General features: G+C 38.4%; 1 protein-coding gene across 1 annotated transcript; it reads left to right on the plus strand.

The window, feature by feature from the left end:
- Window positions 1-1,932: 1,932 nt before the first annotated feature.
- On the plus strand, window positions 1,933-13,043 carry chrna2b (cholinergic receptor, nicotinic, alpha 2b (neuronal)). Its single transcript, XM_026944424.3, has 6 exons — window positions 1,933-2,596; window positions 5,144-5,295; window positions 6,724-6,768; window positions 7,104-7,213; window positions 8,034-9,198; window positions 10,810-13,043. Exons 1-6 carry the CDS (start codon window positions 2,524-2,526, stop codon window positions 10,933-10,935), a joined length of 1,671 nt encoding a protein of 556 aa, XP_026800225.1. The 5' UTR covers window positions 1,933-2,523; the 3' UTR covers window positions 10,936-13,043.
- The last annotated feature ends 104 nt before the right edge of the window (window positions 13,044-13,147 follow it).

Here is a 13,147-nt window from a genome sequence, read left to right on the forward strand (position 1 = left end):
AGTTTGAAAGTATACTACTATTAACAATATAAATAAAATAAAACGAATAAATATATATATATTAGGGAATATATAAGGGAATAGAAGCGAATGATTAGGCCATTACGCCAATGAATATAACATCACAGAATTTAAAATAATTTCAGAAGTGTTATTGGTTTGTAGGTATGAATTTGTAACCCATCACTGGTCAGTTTAGTCCTAAATATTTTTAACTAAAGCTTGATAAGCATTTTAATAAAAACACTGATAACCATAAGGCCACACTAAGTGTGTTGCCAGTTGCCTAAGGTAACAGCACCTTCTGTGTAGCACTGAGACAACTCAAACTCTGATAAAGGATGTGTAATGTATGCTTTTTATTTTGCATGTGTTAAGTGGGCAGGCACTGCTCCACATGCATTGGTTCATGCGGTGTGGCCATTTCCTGCCCAGGGGCCCAGGACTTACAAATCAATCTCTGGGCTGGACTATGCTGAAATAATAATAATAATAATAATAATAATAATAATAATAATAATAATAATAATAATAATCATGAATAGTCACCCCAGTCATCTATAGCCTGTTTTATCCTGTATATTAAAGCAGCGGCACAACTGTGATAATAGAAAGTTAAAGATGAGGACAGTAAATCCCACTTTAAACTGGAACTGCTGACACTTCACTGACCTTTCGGCACTCATGCGGTTGTGGCTCCACATGAGAAGCAATACTATGGTTATCAGTGTAGCTTTTTGAACCAGCTGGAATTGATCACGCACAAATATGCACAAGGAACCCTGTCTTTGTTTCCCACTTGTGTAAAACCAAGGATCTTCCACATTCCTCTTTGATTTTATGACCTCTCCTTCCCAAAATGTTGTTGGGCTGCTTGCCTTGCTTGTAAAGATGGCCTTAACATCCTATTCACCCCTTTGGATATCATGTTGTCAAGAGGCTTCAGAATTTCAAGTTTAAAAATTCTATTATGCTTGTATTTTTCCCCCTCCCTCCCCCTATAAGTATATATATATATATATATATATATATATATATATATATGTATATATATATATATATATATATATATATATATATATATATTGTTCAGTGTGTCTGCCCTCTAGCTGTGATATGGTGCTATAGAACTATAAGGTAAAATCCAGGTCCATACTTCAACACTTCAGCTGCATGGCTAGAAATTCAGTCCTCATCCCTGACTGCATCTAGCAACCCAGACCATCACATTACATAAAGATAGCTATATCATTTTTTTAATTTAAATTTATTGTTTTTATATGTAAATCAAATCTGTTTAAACATCCTGAGCAAAATTTTATATATTTGCCTTAAAGCCTTTTTTTAAACTAATGAATTATTTGGCACGTTTTCTGCTTTCCAAACATCTCTCTTTGCTCTATGCAGAGTGATCCACTCAAATTGTCAAGTTCAACTCAGTCTCCTTTCTGACAAATGAGAGGCTGAATGTCTGCCATCTACCACTGACCAGAGAGAGCTCGAGATTTATTTCTGAAGGAACACCATTCAATTCATCTCATTCAGTTACAGTAAAGCAAATGCACAGAGTGTTTCTTCTCAGCTGTCCCATCCAGGGTGTATTCCTACCAGGATAAAGCAGTTACTGAAGATAAATAATCAAGATAAATAAAGATTTTTTTCATTAGCCTCACTGCAATGTTCATACACATATTAATACCCCTAGCCCCATTCTCACAACTTGACACCAAAAGACAAAGAATTATGTTGAGCACGTTTTATGCTTATGCTTGCATTTAATAATTCATTTAATATTGATGTATTGTTGTTTACCTTTACCATGTCGCATAGTCCACCCTTAAAGATAATTAAGACTGTTGCAATAAGATGTTACATTTATTAACATTTTATACAGGCTCTGTGTGTGTGTGTGTGTGTGAGCAGCATTGACCGTAAACCTCACGCTAGGTTCCCGCCCCCTTTTTCTGACGTCACTCCGGATGGACGGATTGCGCGCGAGCATGGTCGCCTGGGAGACGGGAGGCTGAGGAGTGTGGACCGAACTACGAGTAGGCGCGCGCGGGGGAAAACGCACAAGTCGCTCACTACAAAACTTTTCACCGAACATGGAGCAGCGTCGGTAATTCAGTCTCAGTTTGGGATAAAAGCTAAAAGTCGGCTTGAAGTCTAAGCAGTAAACAGGTGCTCTAACCTGGGATCTGTTGCGGGCTGGGATCACGATATCGGAGGAAGAATTGTGGATGTATATTCTAACTGGCACGCGCTCAGGATGATCACACACTCTTAGTAATATAGCAAGTGCATGATGCTACTTTAAGTGATCGTGCAGTGAAGGACAGGGATAGCTCACTATTTATCTTACTGACTAACAGTAACAAGCAATCTACACAAAAGGAGTCGCAAAAAAAAAAAAAAAAAAAAAAAAACATCTGAAACTGAAAGGTTAGAAACACTAGAATGGCAGTGGAAGAAAAGTTGCCCGGGAAACACTGAGTGCGCACATGGAGAGCTAAATGAAGCCGTATGATGGAGCGCGTTGGGAATCTCCTGGTCTCACTGAGGAGCGCTCTGCTCTGGAGCATCCTGTGGCAATCAAGTAAGTTTATCCGACACGTTGTATTCTTGCCTGAAATGGGAATATATCAAATACAAATACAAATATAGAGCCACAAAATAGATTTTACTGTTATTCTTATAAACTATTGCTCCCAGTCCTGCTTGTGGTCTATACTAGTACTGCACATCCTCATAAACTGCTTGTTATGAGCTGGTCAGGTCAGGGAAAACATCAAAATGTGCATTTCTGGGGATCTCCAAGGACAAGTACTGAAAACCATTTCACTAGGTTGCTTTGCTTTTACATTTTGTGGTCAACTCCTGTGGAATTATTTGATTTTCCTTATTCGACTTTCTCTAATGCATAAAATCTGTTTCATTCTCTTTATGCTGAGTCTTATTATTTCTGAGTGTATTCTGTACCAAGGTGTTCTGACCTGATATGCCTCGCCGTAAGTGGATAGAATGTACGTAAGGACCCTTTTATCATACTGTGTGCTAAGCCTCTCTGAACATGTTATTGCATACTGTGAAAGACCGAAAAACTAGTTATGTATTGGGTAGGCTTTCACACTTTTAGTTAGACAGGAAGGGAGACTAGCTGCATGACAACACTGAAACAGAACTCTGACTACACTCAAATATTTTTCCACCTGAAGAACTTTCTACAAATAAAATGCATCTGCTGTGAAGATCCTGTCTCCAGACTTATCCTTCCACCCTTTGCATCTGACTGAACCGTTATTCTGGTGTAAAAGACAACACCACTCAAGTTTGCATTCTGTACCTGTCTACCACATACCATTTTGCAGCATGCAGTCAGCCCATTAGGAACTAGCTCTTGTAGAGGAGAGTGAATATATTTCAGCAAGCTGACAGTTTGGTGGGGGACCTCGCTTGGAGCAAGCACAAGAATGTCAGTGAGTGAATAAGAAAAAAAACCCACAGTTTTGGACATACAGTACACTACATACATTATGTACAGAATCCGTAATTTCATACCCTAGTGTTTCATGCACATCTATAGAGCAGGGAGACAAAAGCAGATAGGAGCAGTGTACAGTATAATTGCAGGATCTTGTATGATGTGAGGCTTGATCTACCCCTCACATGGATCGATCTCACTAGATGAATCTTTCCACTTGATCTAAGACTCTCACAAATCCCCTGGCCAGATTTCCAGTGGGGACAAAATGCTTCCAAGTCTCCTGACTTCAGTGAATGTAGAATACTAAAATAAGACTTCATGCTTCTTGCTTATTAACTGAATTCTCTAAGATTACATATTCAGTATTGAAGCAATATTGGTAACTTAGCATATTTTAAAAAAGAATTTAGAGAAGTTTGACTTTAAATTATAAATATCCGCATACAAATAACCAGAATTGGTGACCTTTTGTCAAATAAAGTGAGTCCTGATAAGCAGGATGCTTTAGCATTCTGTTCTCAAAAATTTTAGAGAGCCAAAAGCTTGATGTACACCATAAATCTGACTTGATAATGAGATGCTGCTATTCGCTCAGAGGTTGATTTATTTAATGTGCTGTAATCGATAAGGTAGTCCATCCCCAGGGAGCACAGTGCTAGACTGAGCTAATCACACTACACAGCGAGAGCTACTCCAGCTTTGCCGACCAGCTGGCCTCTCACGTTCAGTACAGTCCCCCAGGGCTCAATGGTAAGATCTGTGCAGCTTGAAATTGAGGCTTGATTTTTTTGGCCATTCGGGCTGCTTTGCCCAAAAGATCTTTCTGCCAAATTAAGAAAGTTGTCAGTCACAGTAAGGCAGGACAGATGTGCCAGGTGCAATGATGTAACCTGGGGATTGCAGAACATGACCCTTTACAAAAATAAATACATCAGTTACTAAATATGTTCTGTGCTGCCCAAACCACATTGAAACTTGTGAGCCTCTGGCCAGTATCAAAATATCATGCTTATGACAATGGATATTGGAATGCATCTTTACCACTGCATCTGCTTCCAGGAAAAAAAAGAAAAAAGGAGAAAAAGGAGAAAAAAGGTTATACAGGACACAGAGGCTTAGGGCAATGGTATGTGTAATTGTGGGTGATTAGGGTGTCTGTTAATGTATTCAACATGCAAGTAATGCAGACTCTGGATCCTTTAATCTTTAATGAACTGTTATTCTCATGAATTTAATTAAGCTATTCCAATTTTGCTTAGTTACAAATATTCATGTTACCCAGGGAAAAGCTCAAAAACCTGTTTTATATGCCAAGAGGATGATTTCTTTAGACCTCTTCCAACAAGTGAAATATGTGACAAAATGAGCATATGGCATTAATCTGTTGAGATGACGTGGAAATGACGCTGACTTTATGTTGTTCCAAAGGCTGAGCACCACTGATCTAATCACTTGCATGCCAAATGACTTCCTCACCGTTCCACTGATGTCAGTGATGCATGTCTGTGTAAAATGCTCATGAAGCGTTTGCTTTTGCACATACCATGCATCAGCTTAAACCTCGTAATAATGCGCTGTTAGATTTTTGTGAAAGAACCTGAAACATTAAAAAAAAGCACTCAGTTCTGTCTCTGAAATGAATCTTTGTTACATTGGCAGTGTCCTGTTATGAGAAGACTCATTCACATGCTGAGGATGAACTCTTCAAGAAGCTTTTTGTCGGATACAACAAGTGGTCACGGCCTGTGCCAAACACATCAGACGTGGTCATCGTTAAGTTTGGCTTGTCCATCGCCCAGCTCATTGATGTGGTAACTGTCAAAGCCAAAAAAAAAAAAAAGCCTGAAATATACAGAGAATCTGATGGGCAAAAAAATAATAATGTATAATAAAAGTATACATGATACATGCATTATTTCTGTATTTCTATTCTTTTTTTCTGTCTTTATTAATTTCTATATTTATTGTTTAAATTTATTTTTGGAATTTTGATTATTTTTAAATTTTGATTTATTTGAGTCAGAATATTTAAATTATTAATTTAAATGAATACAAATTATTAAATTATTATTAATACTTGTAGTGGGAGTCATGTTCATTTAGAGACTATGTGGTAAATCTTTGAGTGAGTGAAATACTGGCTTCATTTTCCGAACAGCTGATTGAGCAGCTCCTTCCCAGCTCATTGTGAGCTGTTTATCAAGGCACACTGTATATTTTCTGTGATGACCAGTGTAGATCACTGTGATATAATTGTAACTGTGTATAACTGCATTTCTCTCAGCTGGGTTAATGTTAGTTGGGATCATATTAAGAAACACATGTGGTCAACTAGAATGTTTTGAATTATATATATCTAAAACATTGCTTGACATTGATTGAGGTGATATGTAGTCTGATATTGATTGGTTTGAGTAAGGACATGTTTGACTGACAGCCCCTCATTAACACAAGGACAAGATAATACTGAAATAAATAAGCAGGATTGATTTTTTTAAATTGAATTTTCACTTTGGCAGACCTGCATAGGTAAAGAAATACGCCAGATTTTCAAAAACCCTCTTCTGAACTGGATTGAATTTGTAATCAAATACCATACTGATACTGATTTTATGGCAGAAGTGTTACTTCCATTTTACTAACAGACTGTGCACTAGTGAGGCTTCAGTGTAGAACTCTTTATAGATTTTTTTCCCTTTGTTGCCCAGGTGCCTCAGAGCCTTCGCAATATATTTTTTTTAACTTACCCATGCATGTTTTACACAATTTCCCATTGTATATACAAGCTGGTCCTCTCATATGTCTTGCCTGGTAGTCAGACGGCTCTGATGTGCAGTAGTCAGCAGAGTTTTTAAATTATATATTGGATTTGTATATGCCAGCTTTTGGTATTGCAGCTGGCCAAGATGGCTTGTTGTTGTCACTCGCACTTAGTCTCCCCATCCAAATTCAATTAAAGACTGTAAAGAGAAGGGAAATGAAAATTTAGATTTCTTTGAAGTGTTCTAATATTCTACTGACACATTGTAATTATTAATTTTATGAAGGTAGTAACATCAGCTTCCATAGAAACCACATAAGCACCTTTAACCTGATAGTCCTGATGAGTCAGATGTTCCTTGACAACAGTCCATCAGGATATTACACTTCAGATACTGCTCCTGGAGCAAACAGAGCTTCCTGTCTCATACTCTCCCACTCACTTTTTTCTCTTGTTTTACTCCTCTTCTCCTCTGTAGGATGAGAAAAATCAGATGATGACAACCAATGTCTGGTTGAAGCAGGTGAGCCAAGTATTTTAACAGCTTTTGGAAGCACTTTGAGCAAATCTGTTTGAATTTAAAATAATACCTCCACAAATGCTGTTAACTGGTTTAGATTTATAGAGTAAATGTTACAGTTAGAATTCAGATTAGCACGAGGGTTATAGTTTAGTCTGGATTATGTTAAAGCCACATGCCATCCAGATCCACAAAGAAAGCCTCAGCTTTGTAAATTAGTTGTGGCAAAAAGGGGACTGAATTGCAGTGGAACAATAGCCACCCTGTTCAAGGAAGATGAAAGGATAAATCTACACTGTGATAAAAACAGAAATAATAACCTCTAGCCTCTTCCACAGGAGTGGAATGACTATAAATTGCGTTGGAAGCCCTCTGATTATGACAATGTGACGTCCATCAGGGTGCCATCAGAGCTCATCTGGGTTCCAGACATTGTGCTGTACAACAAGTGAGTGATATTAAACTAATCTCAAAAAGTTTATAAGCAAACTACTTGCAGTAAGCAAAAGAACTACTGAACAACTTTAATGCTGTGTGTTTCTGGAATTGTACTGGTGGAATGAACCCCATCCTTCCACAATATATTCCCTCAATTGATGTCGTGTTAAGATCTAGTGATAGTGAAGGCCATAGCATATGTTTTAAATTATATTCATACTCATTAAAGCAATCAGTGAGCCTGTGGTTGGAGGCATTATCATCCTGGAAGAGTCCACTCCATTTAAGATACAAAGTTAGGATCCAAATAGGATACTATGCTTCATCATAGGATAACGGTGATCTGTCAGAAGAACTTTGTGTTGATCTGCAGTGAACCTCTAAATGGACAAGGGAATCCAAACCATGTCAGCCCAATGTATAACAAAGTCACTTATTCATCACTGTGTATATTTGTAAGAACATCTGGGTGAGTGTGATGGATGATTAAGGCAAACTGTCAATAGTGTAGGGACAATGCTGAGTTGGCTTTCACTGAGGAAGGTGAAATAAGGTTATCTGCTCTGTTACCACCAGTGTAATACAATAAGTCATTTAATATGCTCATATCTAAAAATCATGTCAAAATACCACCACCTGGTGTTCCTTAGTGTTATTACAGCTTGCCGTTAAAATGGCATGTCCTCTTGGTTATTAAAGATGTGTAGAAAAAAATATAATGAAATTACTTAATAGGCATGAGTGTGCTATGTTATGATATTCCCACTGGCTGCTGTGATGTTTGTTTTACAATATACAATCTGCAACTCAAGCTTGTGTTTGCTTTTCAGTGCAGATGGGGAGTTCGCTGTGACCCACATGACCAAAGCTCACCTCTTCTATACAGGCAAAGTGCGCTGGGTTCCCCCTGCCATCTACAAAAGCTCCTGCAGCATTGATGTCACCTTTTTCCCCTTCGACCAGCAGAACTGCAAAATGAAGTTTGGCTCATGGACATATGACAAGGCCAAGATCGACTTGGAGCGCTTAGAGACCACTGTGGACCTCAAAGACTACTGGGAGAGTGGTGAATGGGCTATCGTCAATGCTGTGGGAACATACAACACCAAGAAGTACGACTGCTGCCATGAGATCTACCCAGACATCACATACTTCTTCATCATCCGACGCCTTCCTCTGTTCTACACCATCAACCTGATCATCCCATGTCTGCTGATCTCCTGCCTGACTGTGCTGGTCTTCTACCTGCCGTCGGACTGTGGTGAGAAGATCACGCTGTGCATTTCTGTTCTCCTCTCGCTCACCGTCTTCCTGCTGCTCATCACAGAGATCATCCCTTCCACGTCATTGGTAATACCACTCATTGGCGAGTACCTGCTCTTCACCATGATCTTTGTCACGTTGTCCATTATCATCACCGTGTTTGTGCTGAACGTGCACCACCGCTCACCAGGCACGCATAAGATGCCAAGTTGGGTGCATACTATCTTCCTCGATATCATCCCACGTTGGCTGTTCATGCGCAGGCCGGCTCCCTATGGACGTCGTCGGCAGAGGTTACTGCTCCTGAAAAGTCGAAGGTCACGAGGACTTGGGGCTCCCACTGGATCATGTTTAAGCACTTCAGCCAGCTGGTTCAGGGAGGTGGCTGAGGATGAGGAAGCACACACACGATGCTTCTATGAAGACCTGGAGCTGGGCACGCTGTCTTCTAATTTCTCTCTCTCCTTCCGCCCTCCTTCTCCTCGTCCACCCGGCTCCACCCCAACTCCTTCTCCTCCACTCCCTCCTCATCCTTCTTCTCTGTCTTTGAAACATGGACCTCCTATGAGACATGATGCACTGCTGGGTGCCAGGCATCCAGGGGGTAGAGTGAACCATACTATGCGGCAATCAGACAATGAGCGGTTCTCTCTGTCTCCCAGCATCATGCAGGCTCTGGAGGGAGTTCACTACATTGCGGATCATCTGAGAGCACAAGACGCCGACTTCAGTGTGAGTGAAAAAAATCACAAATAGTGATCAGTCAGTTATCTCCTTGCTCAAGTATGTAGGCTAAAATATTAATCATGACTTCTAAATACTGAAATCATGATTATTTATCACATTTAGTTAGCCTTTTTTCACACTGAAACCATGGAGAAACCTACAAGAAGTGAAATATGCTTGTCTTTTGCCCATATCTCAACCAGAAGTAAAGGTATAGCATTTTAAAATCTAGTTACTCCCATAAGTGAAAACAGAGAAAGCAACATTTAAAGATTTCGTTACAATTCCACTGAAAGACGTCCCGCCTACATCTATGTTTATAACTGAATTACTTGGGAAAACAACATTACTGCCAAGTTTTAGGGAATTATAAGTTTGCAATGGAGGAGGCATAGTGGTGACACATTGCAGCCTCAGAGCTTCCGGGTCCTGGGTTTGATTCTGAGGACGGGTTACGGGGTATGTTCTCCTTGTGTTTGATTGGGTTTCCTCTGGGTTCTCCAGTGTTATCCATTTGTTGGAAAACATGAAGATTGGCTATGCTAAATTGCCCCTAGGTGTGAATGTGGGTTTGCATGGTGCCCTGAAAGAATGAATGAATGAATATTAATCAGGACTGTAGTATTACTGTATAAGATTACTTCTGGGTTACGAATGAATAGGAGATGAAACCTTATAATGCTAAGATCACTTAATGTGTACTTGAAGTGCACTAAGTGTCAAGTATATATAAATAGTTTACTTTCGATACATAAGATCGAAGTATACTTGAAGAGAAACATAATAAGGTGCCAGGTAAACTATTCATGTTTTTGTGAGCCAGTTCTAAAATTTATAATACAATATGTTCAAAATCCATTTTAACAGCAATTTCAAATCATATTTGTAAAAGAGATTAAGAGATTTGAATCCCCCTTAACTAAATTAACTTGATTTTGCTGTTCATCATTTTGGTGTACATTTCTCACTTCTCAAATATGCTATAAAGAAAAGTAACTTGTCTCATGACACTAATATGAACAAAATACAGAATAGGTTATTGTAATGCCAAGGACAGCCTTCCTCGTAGTCAGAGCATTCAGGTGTCATAAAAGAGTGCAGTGTACTTTGAAGTTAATACGTAAGTTTACTCTTGGAGAAATGTAATAAGTATTGGGTTAGTGTACTAAGAATCTCTTTAAAGTATTCTTCTGTAAGAAGTTTACTGCCAAATATAATTTTTTCCCAAATTAGTCCAAATCAATTATCAAACTAGTGATTGGATAGTATATAAAAGAGTGTATTGTGAAATACTTAATGTAATTATAGTAAATGTTAAAAATGTCCCAAGGTATGCTGTATTAGAGAAGTTAGGGCAAATGGATCTGTGGTATGTTTCACCACTCATCTAAGGGTAATCTGATCTCATGATTATACCTGCTAAAGTGATGAATGAAAAACATCTTTAAGATTAAACCTCATGTCCAGTTGTATTGACATAGTGCTACTAGATGATCCTGGCTAAAGGTTATTTGGTTTGTCTGCTTGTATTCCTTTTGATACATCTCTGATGAAAGAACTCATATAGCAAATAGATGAGAGAACTCTAACTTTGAACTCTCTGATCTTTAAATGCAGGTTAAAGAGGACTGGAAGTATGTTGCCATGGTGATTGATCGGATCTTCCTGTGGATGTTCATCATCGTTTGTCTGTTGGGTACCATCGGCCTGTTCCTTCCCCCATGGCTGGCTGGCATGATATAGAGCCACTTACATAAACTTGAAGACAAGCAGTACGGGTGCTGTGGAAATACTCGTCATTACAGACAGTGAGCGAGCCTGCCACGTGGATGAATAATATGGAAACTGTGCAAAAATATTTGAATGAAGAGCAAGAAATTCATCATGGAGCAGAATGTCTGTCAGCACTGTGCAAGAGCCCAGAAAACAAATTTATCTTTCAATGTAAAGCCTTGCAATGAATACTGATGAATAAAATGTGGCGACTTCAAAAAAGACTTCTGCGTGAGTGCAAGCAGAGGTGTTAATTTTGTGTCTATCTATCTTTCTCTCTCAAGAATCAATGGATTAACATCTGATGCAGTGAGATTTAGAGGATGTGACATGTACTGACACTCTGGCAAGCCCTTGGAGAAGCTGTAGTGAGCTGTCCTTCATTTAAAATCCCACACCATCAGGGTGTGTCCCCGCCTCGCGCCCACGCACCATGACCCTGACTAGGATAAAGTAGCTACTGAAGATGAATGAATATTATGTTTCTATGTGTAATTGGAAGTTAGATTTTTACTTTTTTTGCAGTGATTTTAGAAAACTAAGCTTCACATAGGTTTAAGATAACAGGGTTATTACAGTACACAAGCAAGCACTGTGTTCATGGCCATGCTGGAACTGGGAGGTTTCCGAGCTCCAGTTTAACCGACTTGTAATTCCCACAAGGAAAGTTTCTCAAGAGCCCTGTTTTTCAAAGTTGGGATTCCGTGTATTCATTTCAACATGTTTGCGTGCATAGTGCAAGAAAGAGTAACATGTTTTAAGCATTTAAAACAGATTTTCTAGCATATATTTGTGTATAAAGTATTTTTTAACATCACAGCATAGTTGGCTAATTGAATGATTATGTTCTTTTGAGCTATATTTTTATCAAACTGTGCCATTTTGGTAAACAGTATCTCCTATGTTCTAAGCTTTACTTTTAAAATAAATTAAGTACCAATCAAGCAACTCTGTGCAGCTATTATTAAAAGCAAATTGAAAGCTTTTACGAGTGCTAGCTTACTGTGAGAATACGTTTTTTTCTTAAACATGTGAACATGTGTGAACACACTGAGGTGAGGAGTCGGAAGTTCCCAGTTGCCATGAAAACAGCATTAGATACTTAGTACATTCAGGGGATTAATAATGAGGCTATTCCATAGGAAAAACAATAAACTGAAATATGCTCCCAGAACCCTCACTGACCAGGCTTAGAATTTCTTCAGTTTTCTCTTGTCTGATTGGTATTGCTAAAAACAGTTTGCCCAACATGTAATAACATAATCAGTAAGGATTGCATTTAGACAATAATAGTGGCAGTGATATCCAGCTGTCTTGGGTTCGAACAGGCTTTTTCAGAGGTATGACAAACATCCTGTAGACCAAGAATTTTTAACTACATATCAAGCAACATATCAATGTAGACGCACTCATACACAAAACATAAACCTAAAAAAAAAGCATGGTGCATGAACACAAATTTAAGCGTGACAGGAAAGGATTGCCTTTTGGCCCTTTGCATTAATATTCAGGTGCAGGAAGATATGCCATGGTGCTGCCAAAATTGGTTCTGCTAGTTTTAGCCTGTCACAGGGTGAAAAGGAGCTACTCAGCTGAACATGGAAGGTTTTTTGGCAGACAGGACTGTCTTTTTTGTCTGAAGGAAAAGTGGATGTTGTGGTCAATTAAGATATTAAAATCCAGTATATCCTTGACAGTAAGCAGAAATATATTTACTGTATATATAGAAGCCTTTGTGATAGATTACTACACCCACCATATAGGCAGATGTTCATTTTTTACTTTATACTTTTGTACAGTCTCGCACTAAATTCGCTTTACACAACCAAATGAGTTCAAAGATGTGATACTTGGCAAAGTGTTTAAATCTACAAGCTCTTCTTCAGAAACATCATAGAAATTTTGCAAATATTAATTGATTTGCTTATCACATAAGGTATTTACTTTTTATGGTCTGAATCCATAGATTGCAGACATTCATCCTATTTTCATATGAATTATGCTCTCTTTCTTTATGCCTTGTGTTCATGAAATCTGCCAGAAACTATTTTTCATCAATTACCACTAATCAAAGTACCTAATAAACTCAGACCCTGAGATGTTATATAATTATAATTATTTTAAACCTTTAACAGTAGTAGTATAACTCCCACAGGCACAGCTGGAAAAATACTTTTGAAAT

The sequence above is a fragment of the Pangasianodon hypophthalmus genome, chromosome 19, assembly GCF_027358585.1.
Source record: "Pangasianodon hypophthalmus isolate fPanHyp1 chromosome 19, fPanHyp1.pri, whole genome shotgun sequence".
Classification (NCBI taxonomy): domain Eukaryota; kingdom Metazoa; phylum Chordata; class Actinopteri; order Siluriformes; family Pangasiidae; genus Pangasianodon; species Pangasianodon hypophthalmus.